Source organism: Haliotis cracherodii, unplaced genomic scaffold, assembly GCF_022045235.1.
Source record: "Haliotis cracherodii isolate W230 unplaced genomic scaffold, xgHalCrac1.p SCAF_6, whole genome shotgun sequence".
Lineage (NCBI taxonomy): Eukaryota > Metazoa > Mollusca > Gastropoda > Lepetellida > Haliotidae > Haliotis > Haliotis cracherodii.
In genome coordinates, this window is record NW_027266319.1 from 40,984,284 (window position 1) to 41,010,974 (window position 26,691).

General features: G+C 40.8%; 3 protein-coding genes across 3 annotated transcripts in view; 1 reads left to right on the forward strand and 2 right to left on the reverse strand.

Moving 5' to 3' along the window:
• The window catches only part of LOC139446780 (serine/threonine-protein kinase TBK1-like), a 33,273-nt gene extending 22,390 nt beyond the window's left edge, over nt 1-10,883 (reverse strand). Inside the window, exons 1-6 of the mRNA XM_071228104.1 lie at nt 10,711-10,883; nt 8,467-8,592; nt 5,678-5,818; nt 3,409-3,538; nt 1,949-2,039; nt 495-585 (exon numbers count right to left, since the gene is read on the reverse strand). Coding sequence (XP_071084205.1) covers nt 495-585; nt 1,949-2,039; nt 3,409-3,538; nt 5,678-5,818; nt 8,467-8,592 — 579 coding nt within the window. The 5' untranslated portion in view covers nt 10,711-10,883. The remainder of the gene's footprint in view (nt 1-494; nt 586-1,948; nt 2,040-3,408; nt 3,539-5,677; nt 5,819-8,466; nt 8,593-10,710) is intronic.
• Nucleotides 10,884-13,987: 3,104 nt separating this feature from the next.
• Nucleotides 13,988-19,263, reverse strand: LOC139445028 (ER membrane protein complex subunit 3-like). The gene is made up of 7 exons (XM_071226089.1): nt 19,109-19,263; nt 18,126-18,183; nt 17,912-18,005; nt 17,523-17,627; nt 16,542-16,623; nt 15,697-15,776; nt 13,988-15,169 (listed from the first exon to the last, which is right to left on the reverse strand). Exons 1-7 carry the CDS (start codon nt 19,255-19,257, stop codon nt 14,967-14,969), a joined length of 771 nt encoding a protein of 256 aa, XP_071082190.1. The 5' UTR covers nt 19,258-19,263; the 3' UTR covers nt 13,988-14,966.
• A 251-nt stretch (nt 19,264-19,514) lies between these two features.
• LOC139445723 (protein UXT-like) lies at nt 19,515-25,840 on the forward strand. Its single transcript, XM_071226927.1, has 5 exons — nt 19,515-19,666; nt 20,877-20,958; nt 21,441-21,508; nt 22,773-22,944; nt 24,649-25,840. The coding sequence occupies exons 1-5, from the start codon at nt 19,596-19,598 to the stop codon at nt 24,712-24,714; spliced, it is 459 nt and encodes a 152-aa protein (XP_071083028.1). The 5' UTR covers nt 19,515-19,595; the 3' UTR covers nt 24,715-25,840.
• The last annotated feature ends 851 nt before the right edge of the window (nt 25,841-26,691 follow it).

A 26,691-nucleotide genomic window follows, 5' to 3' on the forward strand; every position in this document is an offset into this window, starting at 1 on the left:
CATTCATTAGTGTTAATTAACTTTTGTTGGATATCTAACTCTGTAGGAATGCTGCTTTGTATTGCAGACAGATTGACTAAAAACAAATCGGTAAAAGACTCCTGATACAAAACAATTTGCACCTACCAAGAGATATCCTGAATAGTATTGAAAAAGTGTTTTAAATACATTTGCCATACGCGTAAAGTTCTTCATCTTAGAACATCGTAATTTCCACATGTCTCTACTAGTTATGAGCTCAAATTTGACTCTTAAAAAGAGTGAGCGAGTATGGTTATATGCCGCTTTTAGCAATATTCCAACAATACCACGGCGGGTCACACAAGAAATGGGCTTCATACACTGTACCCATGTCAGGAATCAAACCCGGGTCTTAGGCTTGACGAGCAAACGCTTTAACTAATAGGCTACCCGACCGCCCTGACTCTTTAAGGAAAGTGCCACTACAACTACATCACTGTTGATGCTGCTGCAGTATGTGTGCCTCACTGTACCAGGTATTCCTCTGTCCCATACAGTGAAGTGAACCGCTCCTCATCGTGAAGTTCTCGTGCTGCACCAAAGTCTGTCAGCTTGTAAATGGATCTGCCGGCAAACAATGTTAGCATTACAACCCCGAAAACTGTGAACATTGAAATATTAAAAAAAGATTTTCCTTCACAAAAGATTCCTTCAATCCTTTATGCGATGCCCAAATGTGCATCCACCATGCCCAAATGTAAAGAATGGATGCAGAAAAAAAATATACTGCGTCTCATGGGACGCACAATAATATTCAATGTTCGTACAGAGCAGTTCATCCATAAATCATGACCATTGTCCACATGATCACTGATTCATTCAAGGCTCTACAGTAATTATTTAAATGTATAGAACACTACACCATTTCATTACTTTACAGGACACTCATGTTGCCTGCAAGGACCCTTAAAATTAATTATTACTGGTCCCCTAGACCCAAACTTTAGTAAGTCAAGGTAAAACCCTGTATGCTAATATAGGCACCTTGATGTGACTTTTCCTACACTGAGCTCTAACTATGAAGGCTGCTTTCAAACTAGATCTGAACATAAGCTTACTACAATATGGATTGGTCATATGACAGCACAAGCTAACCTCCTAACTGACTTACAAAATTTATACAAAATTGACTTTCTATTTGCCAAACATTCTTAAAGCACCAGGCCATTGTTTGCAAACAATAGCCGGTAAACCTCAAGCTTATCTTATTCCGCGAGAGAAGTTTCTGCTTCAGTGACCACGGGACATGGTTGAATATGCATCACAATACCTTGCTCACAATCCGATGTGTATCACGATACTTATATGTACTCTCATCTGTGGTGCGTAAGCCATATTTTTCATATTCAAGATGGCCAAATACTTGGCACACTAACAATTTACAGTTGGCGTTCTTAAGTGTTGCAATGGATTAAAATATGTACATTTTCACTACTCATTTTCACTGGTAATTAGTGTTTGGTGTAATATTTATTAAAGAATACATTAAGGGAAGTACTTGTTACTTTGTGTGTGATTGTGATCAATACTTGTATCGAGAAGTACAAAATTGTTTTCCACCGATGCACCACTACTAGTCGACATCCTGATCCTTTATTTTTCATTTCCTTTCTGCACCATAGCAACACAGACCTGATAACATGGCTAGGCACTGATGTATCGTCATGACATGGATACAAAAACTGTCTTGCCTGCCATATATGTTGCTAAGAGTAGACATTCTGAACAGTACATTTCTTTTGTTCAATGCATAATACAAACAGTGTTGTTATCCATTTATTTGACAACATAAGGTAGGCATTACTCTAAGACTATCCAGATGAGAACACAGTCCTCATGGTCCAGCAGCCACGGTGACTGAGAATGTAGAGCTAACTGTATAGGGGTGTCAGACAGTGGTGACACCCACTACAGCCTGGAATCTCACCTGCCGTCTTCTCCGATGTGTCTGAGGATGTTCCCTGGTTTTATGTCTCTGTGCACCACATCCAGGTCCCGCAAGTGCTTCATGCCCAGAGCTGCAGAATTACACCACAACCATCACTCCCTGCTACTGACACACACACACACATGGTAAACCAACATCTTATTGACAATTCTACAGTGCACTCAGTCTGAAGGCAAGAAGACATTGCATGCTGGTAAATGTTTTGCATAATTTCTTCTTTGAAAATTACACTTACAAATAGAACAATTTGCAAAATCTACCTGTGACAAAGGTATTCAAGTGTTGAGAGAGACAGAAATCATTAGTTTCATGCCTTGTGTACTCTTATTGATTGACGGGTATCTCAAACAAGTCCATTGTCACCCTGTCCAACATTAGTGATGTCCATGCTCTCACGAGGTGATCTACAGACATGTTTCAGCACCCTGTTCATGCTCTCAAGAGGTGACCTACAGACATGTTTCAGGACCCTGTCTATGCTGGGTCAGATTCTGACTTACTGGCCTGTTTCAGCACCCTCTCTATGCTGGGTCAGATTCTGACTTATCAGCACCCTGTCTATGCTGGGTCAGATTCTGACTTATTGGCCTGTTTCAGCACCCTGTCTATGCTGGGTCAGATTCTGACTTACTGGCCTGTTTCAGCACCCTGTCTCTGCTGGGTCAGATTCTGACTTATTGGCCTGTTTCAGCACCCTGTCTATGCTGGGTCAGATTCTGACTTAAAGGCCTGTTTCAGCACCCTGTCTCTGCTGGGTCAGATTCTGACTTATTGGACTGTTTCAGCACCCTGTCTATGCTGGGTCAGATTCTGACTTATCAGCACCCTGTCTATGCTGGGTCAGATTCTGACTTATTGGCCTGTTTCAGCACCCTGTCTATGCTGGATGAGATTCTGACTTATCAGCACCCTGTCCATGCTGGGTCAGATTCTGACTTATTGGCCTGTTTCAGCACCCTGTCTATGCTGGGTCAGATTCTGACTTATTGGCCTGTTTCAGCACCCTGTCTATGCTGGGTCAGATTCTGACTTATCAGCACCCTGTCTATGCTGGGTCAGATTCTGACTTATTGGCCTGTTTCAGCACCCTGTCTATGCTGGGTGAGATTCTTACTTATTTGGTCTGTTTCAGCACCCTGTCTATGCTAGGTGAGATTCTGACTTATTGGCCAGTTTGAGCACCCTGTCTATGCTGGGTGAGATTCTGACTTATCAGTACCCTGTCTATGCTGGGTGTGATTCTGACTTATTGGACTGTTTCAGCACCCTGTCTATGCTAGGTGAAATTCTGACTTATCAGCACCCTGTCTATGCTAGGTGAAATTCTGACTTATCATGCTTATTGGCCTGTATCAGCACCCTGTCTATGCTGGGTGAGATTCTGACTTATCAGCTCCAAGTCTATGATGGTGAGGTTGTGGTTTAGGAAGTTGACTCACAGACATGCTTCAGCACCAGCAGGAATTCCTCTTCTGAAAGCCCGAAGCCATTATCTGGTTCCTCCAGCAGCGTGAAAAGACTCCCATGTGGGCAGAGTTCCATCACTAGCACCTTCTGGTAGGAGGTTTGCTGGAACACAGGTGTACTCAATACAGGGCAGGTACACAGTCAATACAGTGCAGGTACACAGTCAATAGATTGCAGGTACACAGTCAATACATGGCAGGTACACAGTCAATACAGGGCAGGTACACAGTCAATACAGGGCAGGTACACAGTCAATACAGGGCAGGTACACAGTCAATACATTGCAGGTACACAGTCAATACATTGCAGGTACACAGTCAATACAGTGCAGGTACACGGTCAATACAGTGCAGGTACACAGTCAATACAGGGCAGGTACACAGTCAATACAGTGCAGGTACACAGTCAATACAGGGCAGGTACACAGTCAATACAGGGCAGGTACACAGTCAATACAGTGCAGGTACACAGTCAATACAGGGCAGGTACACAGTCAATACAGGGCAGGTACACAGTCAATACATTGCAGGTACACAGTCAATACAGTGCAGGTACACAGTCAATACATTGCAGGTACACAGTCAATACAGGGCAGGTACACAGTCAATACAGGGCAGGTACACAGTCAATACAGTGCAGGTACACAGTCAATACAGTGCAGGTACACAGTCAATACAAGACAGGTACACAGTCAATACAGGGCAGGTACACAGTCAATACAGGGCAGGTACACAGTCAATACAGGGCAGGTACACAGTCAATACATGGCAGGTACACAGTCAATACATGGCAGGTACACAGTCAATACAGTGCAGGTACACAGTCAATAGATTGCAGGTACACAGTCAATACATGGCAGGTACACAGTCAATACAGGGCAGGTACACAGTCAATACAGGGCAGGTACACAGTCAATACAGGGCAGGTACACAGTCTATACAGTGCAGGTACACACTCAATACATTGCAGGTACACAGTCAATACAGTGCAGGTACACAGTCAATAGATTGCAGGTACACAGTCTATCAGATACAGGTACACGGTCAATCAGATACAGGTACATGGTCAATCATATACAGGTACACGGTCAATCATATACAGGTACACGGTCAATCATATACAGGTACACGGTCAGTCAGATACAGGTACACAGTCAGTCAGATACAGGTACACGGTCAATCAGATACAGGTACACGGTCAATCAGATACAGGTACACGGTCAATCAGATACAGGTACACAGTCAGTCAGATACAGGTACATGGTCAATCAGATACAGGTACATGGTCATTCAGATACAGGTACACGGTCAATCAGATACAGGTACATGGTCAATCAGATACAGGTACACAGTCATTCAGATACAGGTACATGGTCAATCAGATACAGGTACATGGTCATTCAGATACAGGTACACGGTCAATCAGATACAGGTACATGGTCAATCAGATACAGGTACACAGTCATTCAGATACAGGTACATGGTCAATTAGATACAGGTACACGGTCAATCAGATACAGGTACACGGTCAATCAGATACAGGTACACGGTCAATCAGATACAGGTACACGGTCAATCAGATACAGGTACACAGTCAGTCAGATACAGGTACACGGTCAATCAGATACAGGTACACAGTCAGTCAGATACAGGTACACAGTCAATCATATACAGGGACACAGTCAATCATATACAGGGACACAGTCAATCAGATACAGGTACACGGTCAATCAGATACAGGTACATGGTCAATCATATACAGGGACACAGTCAATCAGATACAGGTACACGGTCAATCAGATACAGGTACATGGTCAATCATACAGGGACACAGTCAATCAGATACAGGTACACAGTCAGTCAGATACAGGTACACAGTCATTCAGATACAGGTACACGGTCAATCAGATACAGGTACACAGTCAATCAGATACAGGTACACAGTCAGTCAGATACAGGTACACAGTCATTCAGATACAGGTACACGGTCAATCAGATACAGGTACACGGTCAATCAGATACAGGGACACAGTCAATCATACAGGGACACAGTCAATCAGATTCAGGGACACAGACAATCAGATACAGGTACACAGTCAATCAGATACAGGTACACAGTCAATCAGATACAGGTACACAGTCAATCAGATTCAGGGACACAGACAATCAGATACAGGTACACAGTCAATCAGAAGGTAGGAACTGAGCCAGTTTCCATTATGTTCTGTGAGATTATCCCTACCTCCTCTTCCACTGCCAGGAACTTGACAATGTTTTCGTGATTTAGTTTCTTCATGACCTCATATTCCCTGAACTGGACCTGTGCAGGACGCTGGTAACTTGAGGCGTTGAACACCTTCACAGCCACAGCTTCCCCCGTCCTCTGTTACCATGACAACACAGGCAATTATTGTCAAGCTATATTTAGTTTCAACAACTGTTGTACATGGCAAAATATAGTTGAAGATCATGCATTTGTCACTCCTTCAAACAGTACAGCTTTTGTCACTCAGATTGGCCTCTTGACCACATAATGATACACTGATTCACCTTTCTCTATAACCTGATAAGTTACATTATCTTGACAGCAGAAAACTGCACACATTCTTCCCCCATATCTGAATCCCTGGACAATCTTACACATTAGTTTCAAATCTTCTAACCATATGGTAGTTACTTATTTAGATTTAAGTCATAGTTTATATGTAATGCCATAATAAATGAATGAATTAATGGATGGCCATCCTTAGGCTGCCCCATCGCCCCTCCTTCATACGATGAAAAGCTTGGCATTTATGATACATTCTCTGTCAACTGTGTCAAGGTTGGGCTGGGACGGGTAACTTGGGTACTCGGGTCGGGTGGGTATTGAGTAGGACCTGGGTACCTACAGGACTACCCAGACCTGTGTTTAGTCATGTGATATATTGTTCTGGTAGGAGGTTTGCTGGAACAAACTCACTATAGCTCAGTGGTTACAATGGAAGTTGATATGCATGTCATCACGTCCCAATTGTGTGGAATGATGCTCATGTTATCAATCACTTGATTGTCTGGTCCAGACTCGATTATTTACAGCCCAGTGTCATATAGGTGGAATATTGCTGAGTGTGGTGTTAAACCCCAAACAAACAAACAAACAAACAAACAAACAAACAATCTGCATGTCGCTTATGTTCGCATTTCTGAGTAAAGATAAAGCTTAAGTCTACTTCAGTATATGCATGATCTGATTGTTTGATACATGTATTTAAATAGTTTTGGCTAGGCCTGCGGTAAAACAATTCCCAATCAGACATTTTTGTTTGTTACCAACTCTTGAGACCTGCAGTGGGTACCCGGGTAGTAAATTTGGACTTGTCCAAGCCCTATTTCAAGGCATCAATAGGTGAGGTGAGGAGAAATGGGGCTTAAGTTGTGTCCAAGATTACTGCACTCCTATAGCGATGTGCATGCAGGTGTAAGTGTGTGTGGCTACTTGTACTAGTTCGGACTGATGCAGAGCTATAGTGCCAGCCAACTGAGATAGAATGCAGCAGTTTAACATGAATACCCCACTCAGACACAGTATACTGAATCTTAGCCAACCAGTCCTTGTTTTAGCCCCATAATGTCGAGTGCCAGGTGCCAGGCAGGGTAACAACATGTACCATCTTTTAACATCTTTTGGTATGACGCAGCCGGGGATCAAGCCCCGGGTGGACAAAAGTCAGTATCTCTTTCTAAAAATCTGCTTGGGTTGGAAGGGGGGGGAGAGAGACTTTGCATTGATATTGAGCCGCATTTTTAGCTAGGATGGAGCAGTTGCATTAATTTAGAGGCGCATTTATGTCAAGATTTATGGTACACAGTCCTACTGAACACTCATGCTCTATACAATCACACCTGTTGACAGTTAATGTGTACAGAAGCCTTGAAAAGTTAAGATAAAAAACATTTGGATGCAGTTGAATTAATATCAAATTGTGGCCCAAGTCACAATTATTGTCAGGTAAGCCAGGTGAGCCAGGTGAGCGTATCTTCAACATGTTCAATCTGATGATGACAGGAGAAACAGAAAATGGCACTATTATAATATGTAACATGACTTCACGCTGGTATTCAAGTATCCTAGCTTGTCCAGCATATTATTTCTACATTCTACTATCATAAATACCCATGACCCATTTGAGTGAGTGAGGGAGTGGGTATGGTTTTTCGTGCCTTAAGCAATATTCCAGCAATATCCTGTTGGGGGACACCAGAAATGGGCTTCACACATTGTACCCATGAGGGGAATGCATCCGGGGTCTTCAGTGTGAAGAGCAAAGGCTTTTAAAGAAGTGACGATACCATCTCTTCCAATTCTTTTGTCTCTTGTCCGAAAGCTTGAAATCAACAAATGAACTCTTCTGAACAGTTCAGATAGATTCCAAAACTGTGTGAGCGAGTCCTCCGCAAGCTTTATCAAATTAGAAATATAATGATGTTTGCGCTGGAATACTGTTTCCCTGAGTATTAAGACTGAGGCGGGTAAGTCCTTATCCTTTCAGCCAATCCTAGACGTCCTGGAGACCATATCCAACAAGAGGAGACAGGTACAGGTGACGTTTCAATAATGAAGAATAGGTTCATTGGATTGGATGGCTATTCCTAGCATCCTGTCATTTGAACTGGACTTAAGATTCTAAGAATGCAGCTATAGTGTGAATTGGACTAGGTAATTATCAAAATATACTGGGTAATACACTAGATACTTAACAATGGTTTGTTCGTTAGTCTGTTTGTTTGTTTAACGCTGAACAATATTCCATCTATGACAGCATGCAAATATTGAGTCTGGACGAAACAATCAAGTGCTTGACATCATGATCATCGATCTACGCAATTGGGAAACGATGACATGCAACAACCAAGTCTGACTTCTATATTCATAAACTCCTGTTTGTGTACGAGACATCCAGTGACTAAATTCTGACTTCTATATTCATAAACTCCTGTTTTCACCAGGGGTAAGCATGATGGCCATAGCCCAACACAGACAGTATTTACCTTGTTCCTGCCACTGTAGACCATGCTGGTGGCCCCCTGACCCAGCGGTCGGCTCAGGTCCCATACGAAGTTGTTGGATCCCCGCAGGACAGAGGACGACGACGATGATGAGGAGGAGGACGTCATCTAGTAGCATTGATGTAATGATATTGAAGACATGTCAAATGTATCTAAAGGAGAGTGAATTGAGCCCAATATTACAGCAATATCGTAACTGAGATTTGAAGGATAGATAGTGATAGACATGGTAGGAATGTGGCTCATGAATTATCATGTCAAATAATAGTTCTTTCTTTGTTGTTTAATGCCACAGTTAGCAACGTTCCAGCCATATCATAACAGCCTTCAAATAATGGAGTCTGAACAAGACAAACCAGTGATTGATATTATGAGCAACGTCCCATATCATAAGGGTCAGACCCTATTAACTTAGTCACTAAGTCTGACTACCCACTCTGCTAAGTCGTCTCATAAGACAAGCAAGGGCTGGGACCTAGCTTTTCTAGCCCAGAAGTATTTCTAAAGTGTACCACTACAATCTGATTGGTAGAAAAACATAAGTTAAGTAGGATTGGATCCTGAAATATATGTGACTTATGAATACTTAAAAATACTTCTCTTTGCATCATTTTTATCCCTCAATCATATATTTGGGATAAATGTGCAATGTGACTTGGCAAAATGGATACCTCACTAATTGAAGACAATAACCCCACAAGCAACCACTTTTACTAGGGGTAGTAATTTTACTCAGTAGGGCCTCATATGGCCTTCAGTCTGCAGGCAGTAATAATTCCTTCAGTAAAATTAATGTGTTTGAGTTTTGAAAAAACATTTAATCTTCAAACAACTTTTGTTTGTTTCAAATCATTCGTTTTAATGCAACCACTGTCTTACATTTTGTATGTAGGAGTGAGCAGCATTTCATTGTGATTTTTGTTACACTTTAACAGTAAAACTTTGATCAATCTTTCACTTACGCTAGTGTACATGGTGTATACAAGTTGTTTTACCATAGCTCGTAAAAACCAATAAGGACACAGTTAAATATTCCCTGGTGCTAAATATAGTAAATACACATTCACATTAGATACATATTTCGGTAATAAGGCACTGTTTTCTCTGTATGTAAATTACATGGTACACGCTACCTCTAGTCCTACAATGAACACTGGCACAAGACCCCTGGGGCTGATACATCTACACTACATCTAGTCCTACACTGAACACTGGTACAAGACCACTGGGGACGATACATCTACACTACATCTAGTCCTACACTGAACACTGGCACAAGACCACTGGGGCCGATACATGTACTCTACATCTAGTCCTACACTGAACACTGGCACAAGACCACTGGGGACGATACATCTACACTACATCTAGTCCTACACTGAACACTGGCACAAGGCCACTGGGGTCGATACATCTACACTACATCTAGTCCTACACTGGCACAAGACCACTGGGGCTGATACATCTACACTACATCTAGTCCTACACTGGCACAAGACCACTGGGGCTGATACATCTACACTACATCTAGTCCTACACTGGCACAAGACCACTGGGGCTGATACATCTACACTACATCTAGTCCTACACTGGCACAAGACCTCTTGGGCCGATACATCTACACTACATCTAGTCCTACACTGGCACAAGACCTCTTGGGCCGATACATCTACACTACATCTAGTCCTACACTGGAACAAGACCACTGGGGCTGATACATCTACACTACAACTAGTCCTACACTGGCACAAGACCACTGGGGCCGATACATCTACACTACATCTAGTCCTACACTGGCACAAGACCTCTTGGGCCGATACATCTACACTACATCTAGTCCTACACTGGCACAAGACCTCTTGGGCCGATACATCTACACTGCATCTAGTCCTACACTGGCACAAGACCACTGGGGCCGATACATCTACACTACATCTAGTCCTACACTGGCACAAGACCTCTTGGGCCGATACACCTTAAAAGGAAATAATGTACTCGATGTATTTCGACATCACATGTGAACATGTGTTTACTTGAATAATAAGAACATAAATGTGATAATTTGATACTATCATTATAAAGATCAAAACATACATGAATCTGATAATGAAAGACAACTTTGGTAAGCAATGACATAATATCTTGTCTCACTGATGGCTAGGCTCAGTACTCGACAAGCACTACTCCCGTTCTGGGCGGTGAACAAGTTGTCCTGAATCCACTCACATTGATTACGGCTGTAACACCTCCTGGTAACGTTATTTCTTTTCTGGTCTCATCGTTATCCACCGCGACCGAAATCTGCCAACGACACAGTCGAGTATTTCCCCTGTTATTCAGCCTTGTGGACAGAGTGCCATCACAGTAGTAGTACTGATCAAGGTAAAGGTCAGGATTGGCTTTCGCTTCCGGGATGAAAGCTCCATACAGCGAACCAGTGTGTGAAGACTCGATGAAGCGCTTATGAAAATATCCTGTTAAGAGTTTACGAACTTGTTACATCAACACAAAGATATAGGTGACGCATCGACACCCACCCAAATTGTTTCCATTTTATAACTTACCGTTGATATTGTATGTTCGCCGACAACGATTATACAGTGTAAATTATGAATGAATGAATGTAAATATGATAATTAAAATTGGTATGTATGATTGTGTGTGTTACAGAGTGAGTTAGTGAGTGAGTTTGGGTTTATGTCGATTTTGGTTCATTCTCCACTAAGACTTAGTGTGTAAATTGAACTAATTTCATGCTCCAGGTATCTGTTTATACCGTTAGTTACAATGGAGTCAATGAATACTCAACTCACCCCTTGGGCATATATTTTTGTTACAACATATGATTTGGTAACACTAGAGCTTCAGTACGCCAACTGAATGTATTTAAATTATATCTAACATGAGATAGATCTAAGTTTATTTTCTATACTTCATGAGAACTTCTAATAAATATATACTTGCATCTTTAACGGAATCCCAAATGTTGGTTTGAACATGAAGAGAAGTTACGCACATCATATCGGTTTTCTTGTCTCAAACTCATTACGTTTCAAGAACAAAGCTAGGTACATGTCTCCAGTTTGCAGAACTGACACGTTACGAACGAAAGTTGGAAAAATGGACCCCAATAAAAGGTTGCATCTTTATCATTACACATAATCACATCTTGAAGATGCTCTTTACAATCAGCCACAACTCAACACGTGACGCAGACAACACGGATACGTTATGTTTTTACATGTCATTCCCTAAATTCTGTGAACTCACAAGCTATACTCGTACTGTCTTTTAAAAATTAGGGGTAGGGGTAGCTTGTAGTTGGAAGTATGAAGTGTCTGAGTGGGTTCCGGGCTGGTACAAGCAGCCACACGTGAACATCGCTACATGAGTGTAATTATCTGTACTCGTACTGTCTTTTAAAAATTAGGGGTAGGGGTAGCTTGTAGTTTGTTTTAAATACATTTTTTTCATCTCTGCTGGTTTCAGCTGTGTGATCTTTAAAAAGAGATTAACGAACAAACGGTTTACAAAATAGTAATATATAACATCATTCTGTGCGATGCAGTCTCATCATATCTGTTCATCTGTGATGTCAGTCAATCAACTGGCCAAAGTAGCTAATTTAGTCAGGGAAACACCACCGTCGATTATCCAGTGTACCATATCGGATAGCTTCGTCTTGAGACCGACATTAATGCCACGACGCTTAAAACAACCGTCACGGACGAGAGAATTTCTGTGTTGACTTTCTATGAAACGAAGTTATGATGACGAATGGGTGTAGGGTATCCATTGTAACACAATGGTGACTTGGTGAAATTGCGGTAGACGTCACGTCGAAGATAATTACACTCATGTAGCGATGTGCACGTGTCGGTGTGGCTGCTTGTACCAGTCCGGAATCCACTCAGACACTTCATACTGACTCCGAGCCGTCCAGTTGTATCATTTCATTTAATTTGTTTGTTTGTTGAAAAACGCAGCACAGACCACTATTTGTTGTGTTGTGATTTTTACTCATATATTTAAGAAATAAACGACGAGAGGGAGTTGTTTATCGTGCAATAAAACGCCGCACTCAGCACAATATTCCAGCTACACGTGGCGGTCTGTAAATAATCGAGTCTGGACCAGACAATCCAGTGATTGACATCCTGAGCATCGACCCACGCAATTGGGATACGATGACGCGCATCAACCAAGTCAGCGAGCTTGACCACCCGATCCAATTAGTCGCCTCTTACAAACATAGTCGCCTTTTACGGCAAGCATGGGTCGTTGAAGACCTATTCTAAACCGGATCTTCATGAAAAATGAAAAAAATGTGGTTGGTTTGATTAAATATAGCTTTTAAGTATGTCTTATAATGGGTCATCCATCTTGCGTGTGGACGAACATGAGTGAATGTTAATTGACGCCAGTCAGCAATATTCCAGCTGTTATCGCGATAATCTAGTCTAACCAGTGGTAGACATGGCGACGACACAGCAAGATAACAGCAGAGAAGTGAAGATTGTTTCACGTCGCTTGTTGCAGTATTATATGACAGGGGGAAGGACTCAACCTTCACTGAGTGGAAGTAATAATCTATTTATATATGCATGAGGTCGTGTCTACCACTATCAGACTTATAAGTGGGTGAATCCTGTGTGTGGGTGTATGGATGTTTATGTGTTGGTTTGAGCAAATATTGGCTATATAGCTGACAAAATAATCACCTTTCGACAGCCTTTCTCATTGATTGTCAGGTAACTATGTTTACACTGTCCCCACGAAGTAACATTGGAGGGGCCGGGGCCAACAGAAATTCAACCTTCCTGGTTGCCTGGGACAAACCCTCCACTGTTTCCTATACCAACATATTTTGTGGAGGTCAAGAAAGTGACAATTTTGTTTACTGTTCTTAGTTTACTGGTTTGGAAGATAGGGCTATCAGGGTTCATTCATCACTACAAGTCTGACAAATGTTCATGACTTTTCCAAGGTATGATGCCAGTTTTCCATTATATTATATCAATGAAAATCCAGACAAAATAACCAACTTAAATCACTTAATTCAAACTTCTTACTTTGGTCAAAATATGTATTATTAATTATTATATTTTGCCATGACTTTTTTACGATTGAATGAAAGAATATTTTCCAAAACTAATCCTAGATTTGGAAACTCAAAACTACAATTCCATGACTTCTCCAAGATTTCATGACCCATACATCTATAACTGTCATGGTGTCAGACGTCAGCATCTCATGGACGGGTGGGATATCAAGGATAAGCTATTATTGAATCTATCAGGTAAGGAAGACAATGAGACAGATAGATATTGAAGCATGGAAGCATCAATTCCAAGAAACAAATAACTAGTATGTTGTGGCCTAAACGTTAGAAACAGTTATATTGTCCTAAACAATGTAAGGTCATAGTAATATTTGTATCATCAACCCTAAAAACAAAGCAATCCATAACAGAACATGCTTCACATACAACTCAACACTGAAACCTGTTTGAGAACTTTTATTACACAAAGGGAAAAAAGAAGTACTGCTCATTCCTTGACAGTCACACTTTTCTTGACATTCCTCAAGTCTGAATAATGATACAAACGCGGACTACAAACATCACTCCCCATCCTCAGAAATAACAATGCATGATGTAAACAAACATTGGTTTCACAGACAGACATAAGTGAAACACCAGTGCAAGAATTCCTTCTCCCAAACAAATATTATTTTCACTCTTCTAGCGTGAAGAACTGAAAGGTTTGTGTATCATGGATGAGGATGGTACACAGAGATTTGAGAGCAGCTGCTCTGAACATTCACACCAATACATGCAGCAGAATTATGAGTGAGTTGAGTTCAACGCCACTTTAAACTGTATCAGTCATATCAATGCATGTCTTAGACATTAACCACTTTGGTGCAATCCACAAACATGGGTATACTTCTACAAACCTAGACAGATAATCTGGGCGTATAGAGATTCAAACCCAGGATCGCAGGTTTCTGGCACCCAAGGGATGTAACTCTGCGCAGCAAACTGCAGAGCCTTAGATGACTGGGCTACTGTGCCACCATCCCAACCAACTGATACAGTAAACTATGTTATAACATGCATGATGTATGGTGAATCTTTATATGCTATTAATGCTCATTTGATGCCACAGTCAGCAATATTCCAATTATATCATGGCGACTTGTAAATAATCAACGACTTAGGTGACTGGGGCACCTGTTTCCGAGCACAACTACGAGGAGTGTAGGATGACAAGGAAACTCGAGATAAATACACAGTAACAGCATATAGATGACAAGTATATCAATATTGACTTCAAGTCTGTATTTTTATCTTATTCCTCTATACACTAAACAACAAATGGTACAAAGATGTCCTTAGTATAGTGTCAGAATATCAGAATTGAATTGTTTTTACGAACAAAGTTTATGACTTACATCAATACATAGCTCAATGATAATGATTATGCAAATTTGTTTTTGATGTATATAGTTTCTGGCTGGATGATGCCCCCTGTGAGCTCCTCCTCCACCGCCTCCAGCATCCAGTCATGAGTACACACCTCCAGGGCCTCCCACTCGGCCTTGAAGGCCTTCATGGGGTCCGGAGGTGCCATCATGGCCGACCCTGACATCTGCTCCTGCATAACTCTCGTCTGGTCAGCAGCTGGCAACAGGCAATAGGTAAATGGTAATTAACATTTTTCAAAAACATTCCATGGCTTTTTGGGGAGTATCGGCAACTAGGCTTTTGGCTATTATGCAGTCCTCACAGCTTTGAAAAGAATCCCTGAATCACCATTTTGTCCCATTCTTATTGTTCCACGATGAGGACATCAACCCACCTGTCTATGATTACCCGAAAATTTACACTGACACAGTGTCCCAGTTTCACACACAGTTATATTTACACAGTCTAGATCCTGGTCAAAAAATATGGCAACATATAGCGCAGTGTTCAAAATAGTTTCCGGACAACCCAAGCCGTTCATGTTCAGGGATGCAAATTAGGACTAGCCTGCTAGCCTGGACCAATTTTGTTAATATTAAAGGTATCCTAAGCATTAGTAGAAATTCAAACATTTGGGGGGTATTGCTATATGTTATCACTAGCAGACAGTCTTGGTTCATTTTCATCCCTGAATACATACAACATGTAGTGAAGAAACAAATAACAATAAAGATCATAGTTACCATTGTCTTGACCAAGTATAAGGGTGTACATACTCCTCAACCCAAACACATTGAGAAAATACCATGAGGCAGAGCTCACCCTGCAACACATCAAAAGCACATCACTAGTGTTACTTAAATCAGGTCCAATATAGCAGCAGGAAATTATTAAAAGGTACTAACATTTATCAGGATCTATATGAGTGCATCCCATGTCTTCATTTCACTATCCTATACACTACTCAATATTAACATGGTTTTGGTGTCCTTGGACTGCCTCCGTGGTCTGGTGGTAGAGTGTCCGCCTGGAGAGCGGAAGGTCCGGATTTTGATCTGTGTCATACCAAAAGACACTAAAAGATGGTACTTGTTGTTACCCTGTCTGGTGCTCAGCATTAAGGGGCTAAAACAAGAACTGGTTAGCTCGAAGCCAGTATACCATGTCTGAGTGGGGTATTCATGTTAAACTGTGGCATGGTATCTCAGTGGCCTAGCACTAGAAATCGGCATCAGTCTGCACTAGGACAAGCAGCCAAACACACACACACACATACGCACACACACACACACGTGCATGCACGTCGCTATATAAGTGCAATAATCTTGGACGCGACATTTCACCTCACCTTGGGAGTCCTTGAGGTTTGCTGCTATTGTATCAGCATCTAGGGGCCCCTCAAGTTTCATTTAAAAAATAAGGGTTATGACAAGGGCCCTATTACTTTCAAGTTGTACACTGCTATAGTTAAATCTGAAAACCACATTAATGTCATCAGGTTCATCTTGCAAGAAAAGGGGAGCACTAAAATAAATTACATTTGAGATCTTCTTACACCATGAACACAGGGCACAGAATCCTGACTTACCACGAAGCGTCGAGAGAGGCCAGCTCTACTCCTCGCTGCAACATTGGCTTAAATCTCAGCGTTAGAGGGAAGGGAACCTTTGCTGTAAGCAGATGACACTCGGTTAAATCTCAATGCATCAACCACTGTCAACAATAGTCCACATTCCTGTTCATGTATAAATGTTAAAAATAAAACACAAGCACAAGATACTGAACAGGCATTTTCTTCTGTCTATTTCATGTCTTATTCAAAAAGTAAGTGCGTGAGTATGGTTTTATACCGCTTTTATCAATATTACAGCAATATCACGAAGGGGGACACCAGAAATGGGCTTCACACAGTGTACCCATGTCAGGAAACGAACCCGGGTCTTCGGCAAGTGAATGCTTTAACCACTAGGCTACCCGACCGCCCCTTCTTCAAAAAGTAAATTAAGTTGAACCAAAATATTCTCTTGTCTGCTTTTCATGCTTATTATTAACCCCTATATATAAATAGCTACATTACGTAAGTGACTTAAAATATACCTAAAACTATCACTTTAACAATAAACACTAAAATGTAATAGATACTAAGATAGAAAAATATGCTACCAATTCAAACAAATTTTAAAAGTAAACAAACTTCATATAAAATATAACTTATAAGGGAAATGATCGAAACTATTATATAATATCTATAGCTGAAAAAATGCATTACAGTAGTACCAGATTACTAATAACCCTGAGTGGTGGCACAAGGGTAAAAGCCATGACTTGTCATGTCATGTCCTGGGTTTGATTCCCGAGAAGGGGGACAATGTGTACAGACCATTTCTGATGTTCCTCTGATATGACATGACGGGAATGTTTCTAAAAGTGGTGTAAACCCATAATCCCTTGTTAATAACCCTTGTACCAGTCCTACTCGGAATGTGATAAAGATAAGATTTATTTTCAATGATTAAACATTGTATATGGAGAGACTATTTGGTCATCAAAAAGGGTCTAGTCTACTTACTGGTCAAGAATCCTGAAAAAGCCCAGTTGATCCAGCCCCCGATGACAATCATAGGAAGAACATTGGTGATGTTGCCTTTCATCATGTCTGTCATCATTGTCGGGTCTGATAAAGGTATGATTAACATGATGAAGCTTCAGTTTCATGTATTTCACACTTGAGTCATGTACAATGTGATATGATTAAATGATGTTTCAGGATCAATTTAATAATAATTGTGTTTATTACTTTACAGCATTAAATCAAGATAATAAGTGAATACTTAAAGAGATTCTTTACATTTACCCCCCCCCCCCCCCCCCCCCCCCTCTCCCAATGCTTTTACATGTCAATGTCTTCCTACACTACATGTATAACACAGAGCTCTAGCACGACATGACCAAGTTTACCTGTCATAGGATTCTTGACCTGGGCTTCCCTTTTTTCTGTTTTGAAGAATCCCTTTTCAGCATTGTTGAAGAAATTTTTACGAACCAAGAAGGACTGGAAAACAGAACAATAATAATGCATATAATTATGAAATTTATTACTTCATCATTTTCAACAATGTTCAAGTAGGGAAGTGAAATAATAGAATAAGATTTCTGCAACAACATAAGTTACCTGTTTTGGTATATATTTTCCATTTTCTCTCAGTATTCTGCTTCTGATGAGTGCATGGCTGTAAGAAAGCAAACAATTAATAAAGCACTTTGCATGCATAAAGCTTATAAAATCATGACTATGATCATGAAGATGGCAAAAAGGTTTCCTGCATACAAATCATTGGATCATAGGGCTATAGCATAAACAGCACCAAACAAAACGGTAACTAGCTTCGCATAAATTAAACATGTTTGACATGAATATAAACTGATTTTAGATTGTTGTTGTTGTCATAGAATGAATAAACCCTAGGGAGTACTGCACTTTACCGAGTGCATTTTTTTGGATTTAAAAGCAACGGGGAGCTTGTGCACATCACACATAATGCATGTTAGTATTGTTACACTAAATTATATTGGATTAACGCGTTGACAGCGGTGAACTAGCTAACGCCTAAACTGAAGGGTCGTAAAGGGTTGTTTTATTTGGCAAGGGGCACTCAACCTTAAGGACCATGAAGGTGTGTTTTATTGGAATACCTAACCCTAAAGATCGCCAAGGGAACTGGGTCAGAAAAGGAATCCAAGGTCCAAGAGTAGAGTTGGGGCACAGTACTACCCATATACAATTCTATAATAACAATTATAGAATTGTAGTGATGTGGTCCTATGGCTGGGTGTAGTATACCCTAACCCACTGGGCCATGTGCCTCCTCTACGATTTTTTTGCGAATTTGCTTATTATTATTAGTTACATGCTCCTGTGCCTAACCCTAAGGCAGGATCAACGAGGCACGCGTGCCACAGACAGGAGTCTAATCAAGTCGCCAATTAGCGCTTTAAGCTGCGCCCCGTAATCTGCAGTCTTACCCAGTAACCCTGCAGTATTGCCAAAAAAATGAATTTTTGTACCGATGCTAAAATTTATATTCGCAAATATGAGCTGTAGCTGCACGTCCGTAAAACCGGCGAAACAAATTAGCTACATCCATTCCGACATACCTGTCAGATACTTGCTGTAATTCGGACTTCTTTTCTGAGGATATCAATATTGTCACATAATGTCTAATTATGCCAATCAGAAATGTGATTAAAACTATAGGTAAGAAAACCCAAACTCTAATGTTGGAATCAAGCAGCAGTTCCGCCATGTTGATTTTGAGAGGAAGTGACGTCGGGTATCAGGGACTGTTCATTTCTATGAATTAGAATACATTAGAATAATAGAATATTAATAACTTGATTATCAAAGACACATTTTTTCACAATATCAATTTAAAAATTACTGTATATGAAATCATAAGTCGAGTAGATACTTACATGGTCATTGTTAATCATAATGAACGAATAAAAATACACAAAGAAACAACCCGTCCCTCGGCAACGAGCTCCTGCGGGTTGACTACTTTTTACTGATTGTCGTAGTCACTGAGGCATGGTCAAAGCAAGATATCAAGAAATGTGATATGCATTGAGGTTTCATGCAATCATGGCAGAAAGAAAATCCAAAATAGTCGAATATGAAAAGTTCCTTAATGAAACGTTAAGAGAGGATTTAAGGTATCTTAGTTAAACATAGTTCAATTATCACTGATTATTGATCTGATATTTTTGTATAAGATCATGTTTGTTTTTGAAAGGTTATCAGCTCCTTATAAAATGTTCCCTTATATGACTCACCTATTCAGACTTGCTAAAGTTGGAACTAGAAGATGTTGATGATCCTGCTACACATAATCAGATAATAAATAAAATGTACCTACACAGGTATATGTACAGGTATATGTACTATAGTTGGTGCAAAGACATATATGCAAGGGCTGGGACAGCTAACTTGGGTCTGGTGGGTCCTGAGCAGGACCCGGGTACCCACAGGACTACCCTGACCTGTGGTTAGTCACATATAACTCTTTCTTTCTTTCTTTCTGACGATGCTCACATTACTTTTGACATGTATATGTTTCAGTAGGGATAAAGCTTCAGTCAACTTCAGTGTACACATGATCTAATCATTTGATACATGTGTATCTGAATAATTTTGGCCAGGGCTGCGGTAAAACAATTCCCAATCAGACATTTTGTTCCCAACTCTTGAGACCTGCAGTGGGGACCCGGGTAGGGTCGGGTAATAGGGGGTCGGGGATCCGGGTAGTAAATTTGGACTCGTCCCAGCCCTAATTTAATATATACGTCTTTGGTCGGTGACAATAACATAAAACTCCATGGTTACGCTCAAGTCGCTGATGTTCACATTTCTGTCTGACCATGTGGGTAGGGTTGGATAATAGGGTGGTTGAGTACCCGGCTAGTGCCCTACTGTAGATCATGCATCAAGGTAGATCAATTCTCAAACTATGAACCACAGGTTTACTGCCCCTCATAGAATAGGTCTGCAGTAACCCATGCTTGCCATTAAAGGTGACTGTGCTTGTCATGAGATCGCAAGATGCGACTAACAGGATCAGGTGGTCAGAGATGCTGACTGGTTGATGCATGTTATCGTATCCCAATTGCGTGGATTGATGTCTATAATATCCATCACTGGATTGTCTCGTCCAGCCTTAATTAATTACAGACTGCCATCATATAGCTGGAATATTCATGGGTGCAGCGTTAAGCAACAAACAAACAAAAAATCCTACAGCTGTGAGGTTGTTATGAGGCTAGGGTGTAAAGCCCTTTTCTTGTGTTAACTTGTCACATGTAAACCATGCATGTATGTTTTATCCAGTGATCATGATATGATTGTTTTCAAATATCTTGTGCACAGGAAAATACTTGATGAAAGAGACAAAGTGTACAGTCAGATTGCAGAATACCTCCAACTGAAGACAGTCATTGAAAAAACAAAGGTGACAGTTTAGTCTTTAACAGATTGCATGGCTTGAAAATATTCATTTTAAGTCTGTCAACACACATTCATACAATAGTATGACTATATATCACATAACTGAACACCTATCAAATGCAGTTTAGCGAAGTTGACCATGCATATCCTGGTGTAATGCAAGGGTGACAACACTGAATGTGTGTATGTATGTTGTCTGGTATCTGTCAAGATGTCTGTGAAATGGTTTGCTACCATACTGAAGAAAACATCTGAGATAAACGAGGAAAAATTATGCCGGTAAGATAAAGCTTGCTGTCAACCGGTCCCTGGGGTTATACAATGTGATGTACCCTGTGTGAGAGGCTATGTAGTCCTCGCTGGTACATAGACACACTCTGAGGGTACATCACCCGATTTACCCCTCAAGACTGGTTGACAACTAATACTATAGTATAGTATTGTGTTTCAGCTTTAATCAAGTTTATAATATTTTCTCATCTCCAGGATGCTGATGGCGGAGAACTGAAGACACAGGTAGATCTGGGCTGTAACTTTTATGTTCAAGGCAAAGTGTAAGTAAAAATGTGTTCACTTTGATTGTGGGCAGACAAATATGGGCCCAAGGAACATTAAAAAAAAATGATTTTTGTGCTACAACTATTGTTTTTCAATGTTTGACCTCTACTTTTAACTTGCTTAAAATAATTATTTGCAAATCCTGTCAAGTCTTGGGATAAAATAAAAATTAATTTGAAACTTTAGAAACATGTTTGTTAAGTGTGTTTGTAAGCAAATTGTTGGACAGTTGAAATACAGAAAAATTCAAAAAGTGAAATTTGTAGGAATTAGGAAACATCAAAATATTAACTTGCTTCATGTGTTAATCTTTTTTATTTTTGTAAATTGCTGCACTAGACTAGAATTAATAAAAGTTTAATGTTTTTAGACTTTTGTGAAATTTTGGTTTGGGAAAATTTACCACAGGTTCAAATAATCTACAGCTGAGGCTATTTATGCACGCAGGCCAGGGTTCATTCAAATGTGATGGGGGGCGGGTGAGGTGGGTGGGGGGCAGGTGGCCCAGTTGTCTATGGCGGCACTGCAAGTCTCTGTGCAGCGTTGCATCCCTAGGGCAGACCAGAAACAGTCAGAGACCTGCATCAATACGGGCTTTCCTCCCACATCACACCCAACTCACTCACTCCCACTATATCAGTTAGTTTGGCAGGTACAGATGACTACATGTAAATGCTTTTTCTGTTGACAGCTTCACTTACTGGTTTGGGCCGAATGTCTTTGCAGGCAGCTGAGTCCTGTGATATTACAGACACTAATCACTCTCTGACATTTGAACAATAGTTTGACCATCTTCTTAACTAAATGTAAAAGTCCAGTTTCCACCCTTGCTGAACTAGTCTGGAGTTATGGAGTCATATTTTAGCTGAACTAACAAGTCTATGCATAGTCCAATCAAAATCGCATAAAAAAATCGACATATGGCTCATAAACTGCTGCGCAGTTTTCGGTCGATTGCAGGATTTGTAAAGCATGTGTACCACCAACTCGACATCAGCAGATATTTTCTAAATCTTTTCATGTTTTTAATGAAGGTGCTCATGTGATTTGATGCATATCACAAGTGATATGAAAGGTGGAATCTGATTGGTCAATAACAGGGACATAGATGTGATATTGTAATAGCAACCAGTGGTGCTTCGATCAAGCCCAGAAATTCCAGCGTAGTTCGGCAAGGATGGAAACTGGACTTGTACAGTCATTTAACTCCCTGTCCTCGAGAAGATGTAGTGTGACTGTATTTCCTGTGTGTGTTTGCAGACCCGATACCACCAGGATATGTGTAGCTGTAGGATTTGGCTTCTTCCTGGAGTTCAGCCTGGACGAGGCTCTCAAGTTTATTGATAAGAAGACTGCTGCCCTGACCGACAAAACAGATCAACTGTCTAAAGATGCAGCTAAGGTCAAAGCTCACATCAGGCTAGTTCTAGAGGTGGGTTGGACAGATGCCCACTATCATGGCCACTTGGCACAGTTCTTACATTGTTTGTTGATACATAGTAATTGTTATATTTCTCATCTTGAAATAAGTAGATCACACCAGTCCTGAAGTATCCAAGCTTGTGATATAATATGGGGCAGGGGATATAGGAACAGAGTTTGTCTGTCCATCCTCCGTCCATCCGCTTCTCAATAAGGACAAATTTTCTCAAAATCTATTGAAGTTAGAGCAATGAATTTTTACACACATTTTACTGGTCATGATTTCAAAATTAGTTTGAAAATTGTGTGTCAAATTCAGTTTTGTAGAGTTAAGGACCTTGCTCCAAGCCTTTCAGCTCAGTGCATACTGCGTGAAGTGGGGATAAGTTTTCTCAGACACTACTAAATTACATGAATAAAAGTTTGCTTGCCTATCTGAAAGATACTTCCCAAAATTGGTGCCATAAATTATTTTTTTCCCAGAGTTGCATCCCTTGCTACATGTTCTTAGAATTTGTCCATTCACAGTTACAGCCCTTGATACATATTAATTTACTTTGTGCGTAGTGTTTGCAATGGGGACAGGTTTTCTCAGAAACTACGTAAGTTATATTAATGAAACTTGGCAAGCACATCTAAGAGATACTTATCAAGATTGAGTTCGGAAATTTGGAGCCATAAAATATTTTTATCAGGGGCTTCTTGTGTGTATTATTTTTACATTTAATCAGATTTTTCTTGACATAAAAGCCACCCTTGTGCCTATCAATTCTTTAAGTTTTATTGGGATTCTTTTTAGTTAAAGTTAACATTAACCTCCATATTATTCACTACTGAATGAACAAAGTTCTAATGTGCCCAGTGGCACTGTTTTCTTGTTTTAAATGACTTAAAGCTAAAAGGAAGAGACAGCCTAGGTTTCTGATATACATTAATTAATACCAGTGTCCACTACTACTGATATCCTTTTGGCTTTTCCGGGTTAGAGCAGGTGCCCAGCAAGCTTAGTTTGTTGTATGAATTGACGAATCACTGGCTTATCTGATCCAAGTTATTTCCATATGGCTGGAATATTGGTGAGTGTGGCGTTAATCAACACAGATGTTACATCAATCAGCCACAAGTTGGCAACAATACTTGGGTGTTAGCCAGTGTCAAGTGGCCACAAAGCCTTCTTTTCTGTTTTGTTTGTTTGTTTGTTTGTTGTTTAACGCCACACTCAGAAATATTCCAGTTATATGATGGCTGTAAATAATGACCAGACAATTCAGTGACTGACATCATGAGCATCAATCTCATAAGGATACGATGAAATGCATCAACCAAGTCAGCGAGCCTGACCACCCAATCCCATTAGTCGCCTCTTACTACAAGCATAGTCACCTTTTACGGCAAGCATGGGTTGCTGCTGACCTAATCTAACCCAGATCTTCACAGGTCTTTTTTTTATTGTTGGTTTATGAAATGCTTGATCTAAAATTTAAGTTCCAAATTAACTTTAAGTATCAGCTGGTTTCATTGAGTTTTGTAAACCAACAAGTAAAAATATAAGGCCTAATCTGGGTTTAGGACCCCATTACACAAAGCGATCTCGACTAGCGTAAAATCTATGTTAAAGTATCGGAGTTACGATCACCTCTTGCTAGGGTAGCTTTGGGATAGCTTTAAAATTATTCAGTTCATACTGTTGACAATCTTAAGTGTTCATTTTAAGGGCTTGAGAGAGGTACAGCTGATCAGTGATAAACCTGATGTGGAATACCGTGACCCCCAGGCCTGATGGAGCACACAGTGAGATGAGGGGTGGGATGCTGACAGTGCTGATGGAGCACACCATCCTTGGCCTAACCTCTGATCCCCTAGCCTGATGGAACCTGATAGAAGTCACCCTCCTGCCCTGATGCAAAGTCACCCTCCTGCCCTGATGGAACTCACCCTGATCCTTCTGCCCCGAAAAAACTCAACCTGCCTCTCCTGCCCCGAAAGAACTCAGCCTGACCCGTCTGCCCTGAAAGAACTCAGCCTGACCCTTCTGCCCTGATGGAGCTCACCCTGCCCCGCCTGCCCTGATGGAACTCACCCTGCCCCTCCTGCCCCATTGGAACTCACCCTGCCTCTCCTGCCCTGATGAAACTCACCCTGCCCATATGGAACTCACCCTGATACTCCTGCCCCGATAGATCTCACCCTGACCATCCAACCCAGATGGATCAGGCCTGTGTTGAAGTGAGCCATTGTTTATCAGGCCTGTGTTGAAGTGAGCCATTGTTTATCAGGCCTGTGGTGAAGGACACCATTGTTTATCAGGCCTGTGTTGAAGTGAGCCATTGTTTATCAGGTTTGTGTTGAAGTGATCCATTGTTTATCAGGCCTGTGTTGAAGTGAGCCATTGTTTATCAGGCCTGTGTTGAAGTGAGCCATTGTTTATCAGGCCTGTGGTGAAGTGAGCCATTGTTTATCAGGCCTGTGGTGAAGTGAGCCATTGTTTATCAGGCCTGTGGTGAAGGACACCATTGTTTATGAGGCCTGTGGTGAAGTGAGCCATTGTTTATCAGGCCTGTGGTGAAGGACACCATTGTTTATCAGGCCTGTGTTGAAGTGAGCCATTGTTTATCAGGCCTGTGTTGAAGTGAGCCATTGTTTATCAGGCCTGTGGTGAAGGACACCATTGTTTATCAGGCCTGTGGTGAAGTGAGCCATTGTTTATCAGGCCTGTGGTAAAGTGAGCCATTGTTTATCAGGCCTGTGTTGAAATAAGCCACTGTGGTGTGTATAATTGTTTATCAGGCCTGTTTAACTGTTTATACAGAGATAAGATTTTCACCCAAGATGCTTTAAGAGTACTCTCCAACTCAAAACATGGAATGAACTTGGGCATATTTACAGATCCATGGTTTAGAAATGAATCAGAGTATTGTGAAATAGACACATTGTATATATACTATTCATGACAATAAAACACATCATCATAAACTATAAAGTGGACAATATCATTTGCCAGATCATTCAGGTGGAGGGACTGTCATATTTGATTTACCAGCTCTGCTCTCCAAATGGGGGTCAAAGGATATCAAACACCTTGAATAGCTGACATATTTCTGATGCCGACGCTGAGGATATTTAATGTAAGATTAAAGGACAACTTAATTCTTGTATATGATTACTAAAGATTTGATAATTAGGAGGTAATTTCTGTTCAGATTTGTAGGTGTTATTGAGTATATGATGCCTGGAAATTTGGAGCCAAATGCTTAATTTTTTTAATTTGTGATGGCGCTCACACGCTCCCAGCAAGGTTAGTTACAACGAGGATGCAGTTGGAAAGCAAATATGGACATCATGGACACATATTGTACCTACATTCTATTCCAAATTTGATGTGTACATGTGTCGTGTCATGCTGTATATCTGCAGGGCTCTTGAGATCGCGAGAACCACGGAATGGATCCAGGGGTTAGTGTAGGTTTACTGAAATGCTTGTGATTGAAAGTAACTGCTTTGAACACAAACTATTAACTATTAATTTCAACAAGCTCATTTCACATGTTAAATACCCTAGTCTGGTCTCACAATCAAGAGAATGGGTCTTTGAAAACTACACAAAGACACACTGTCGTTTGTGCTGTGATGGGTAGATGGCTAAGGTTGTCGTGCATACACATATCTGCGACTTGTGATTGAAAGTAACTGCTTTGAACACAAACTATTAACTATTAATTTCAACAAGCTCATTTCACATGTTAAATACCCTAGTCTG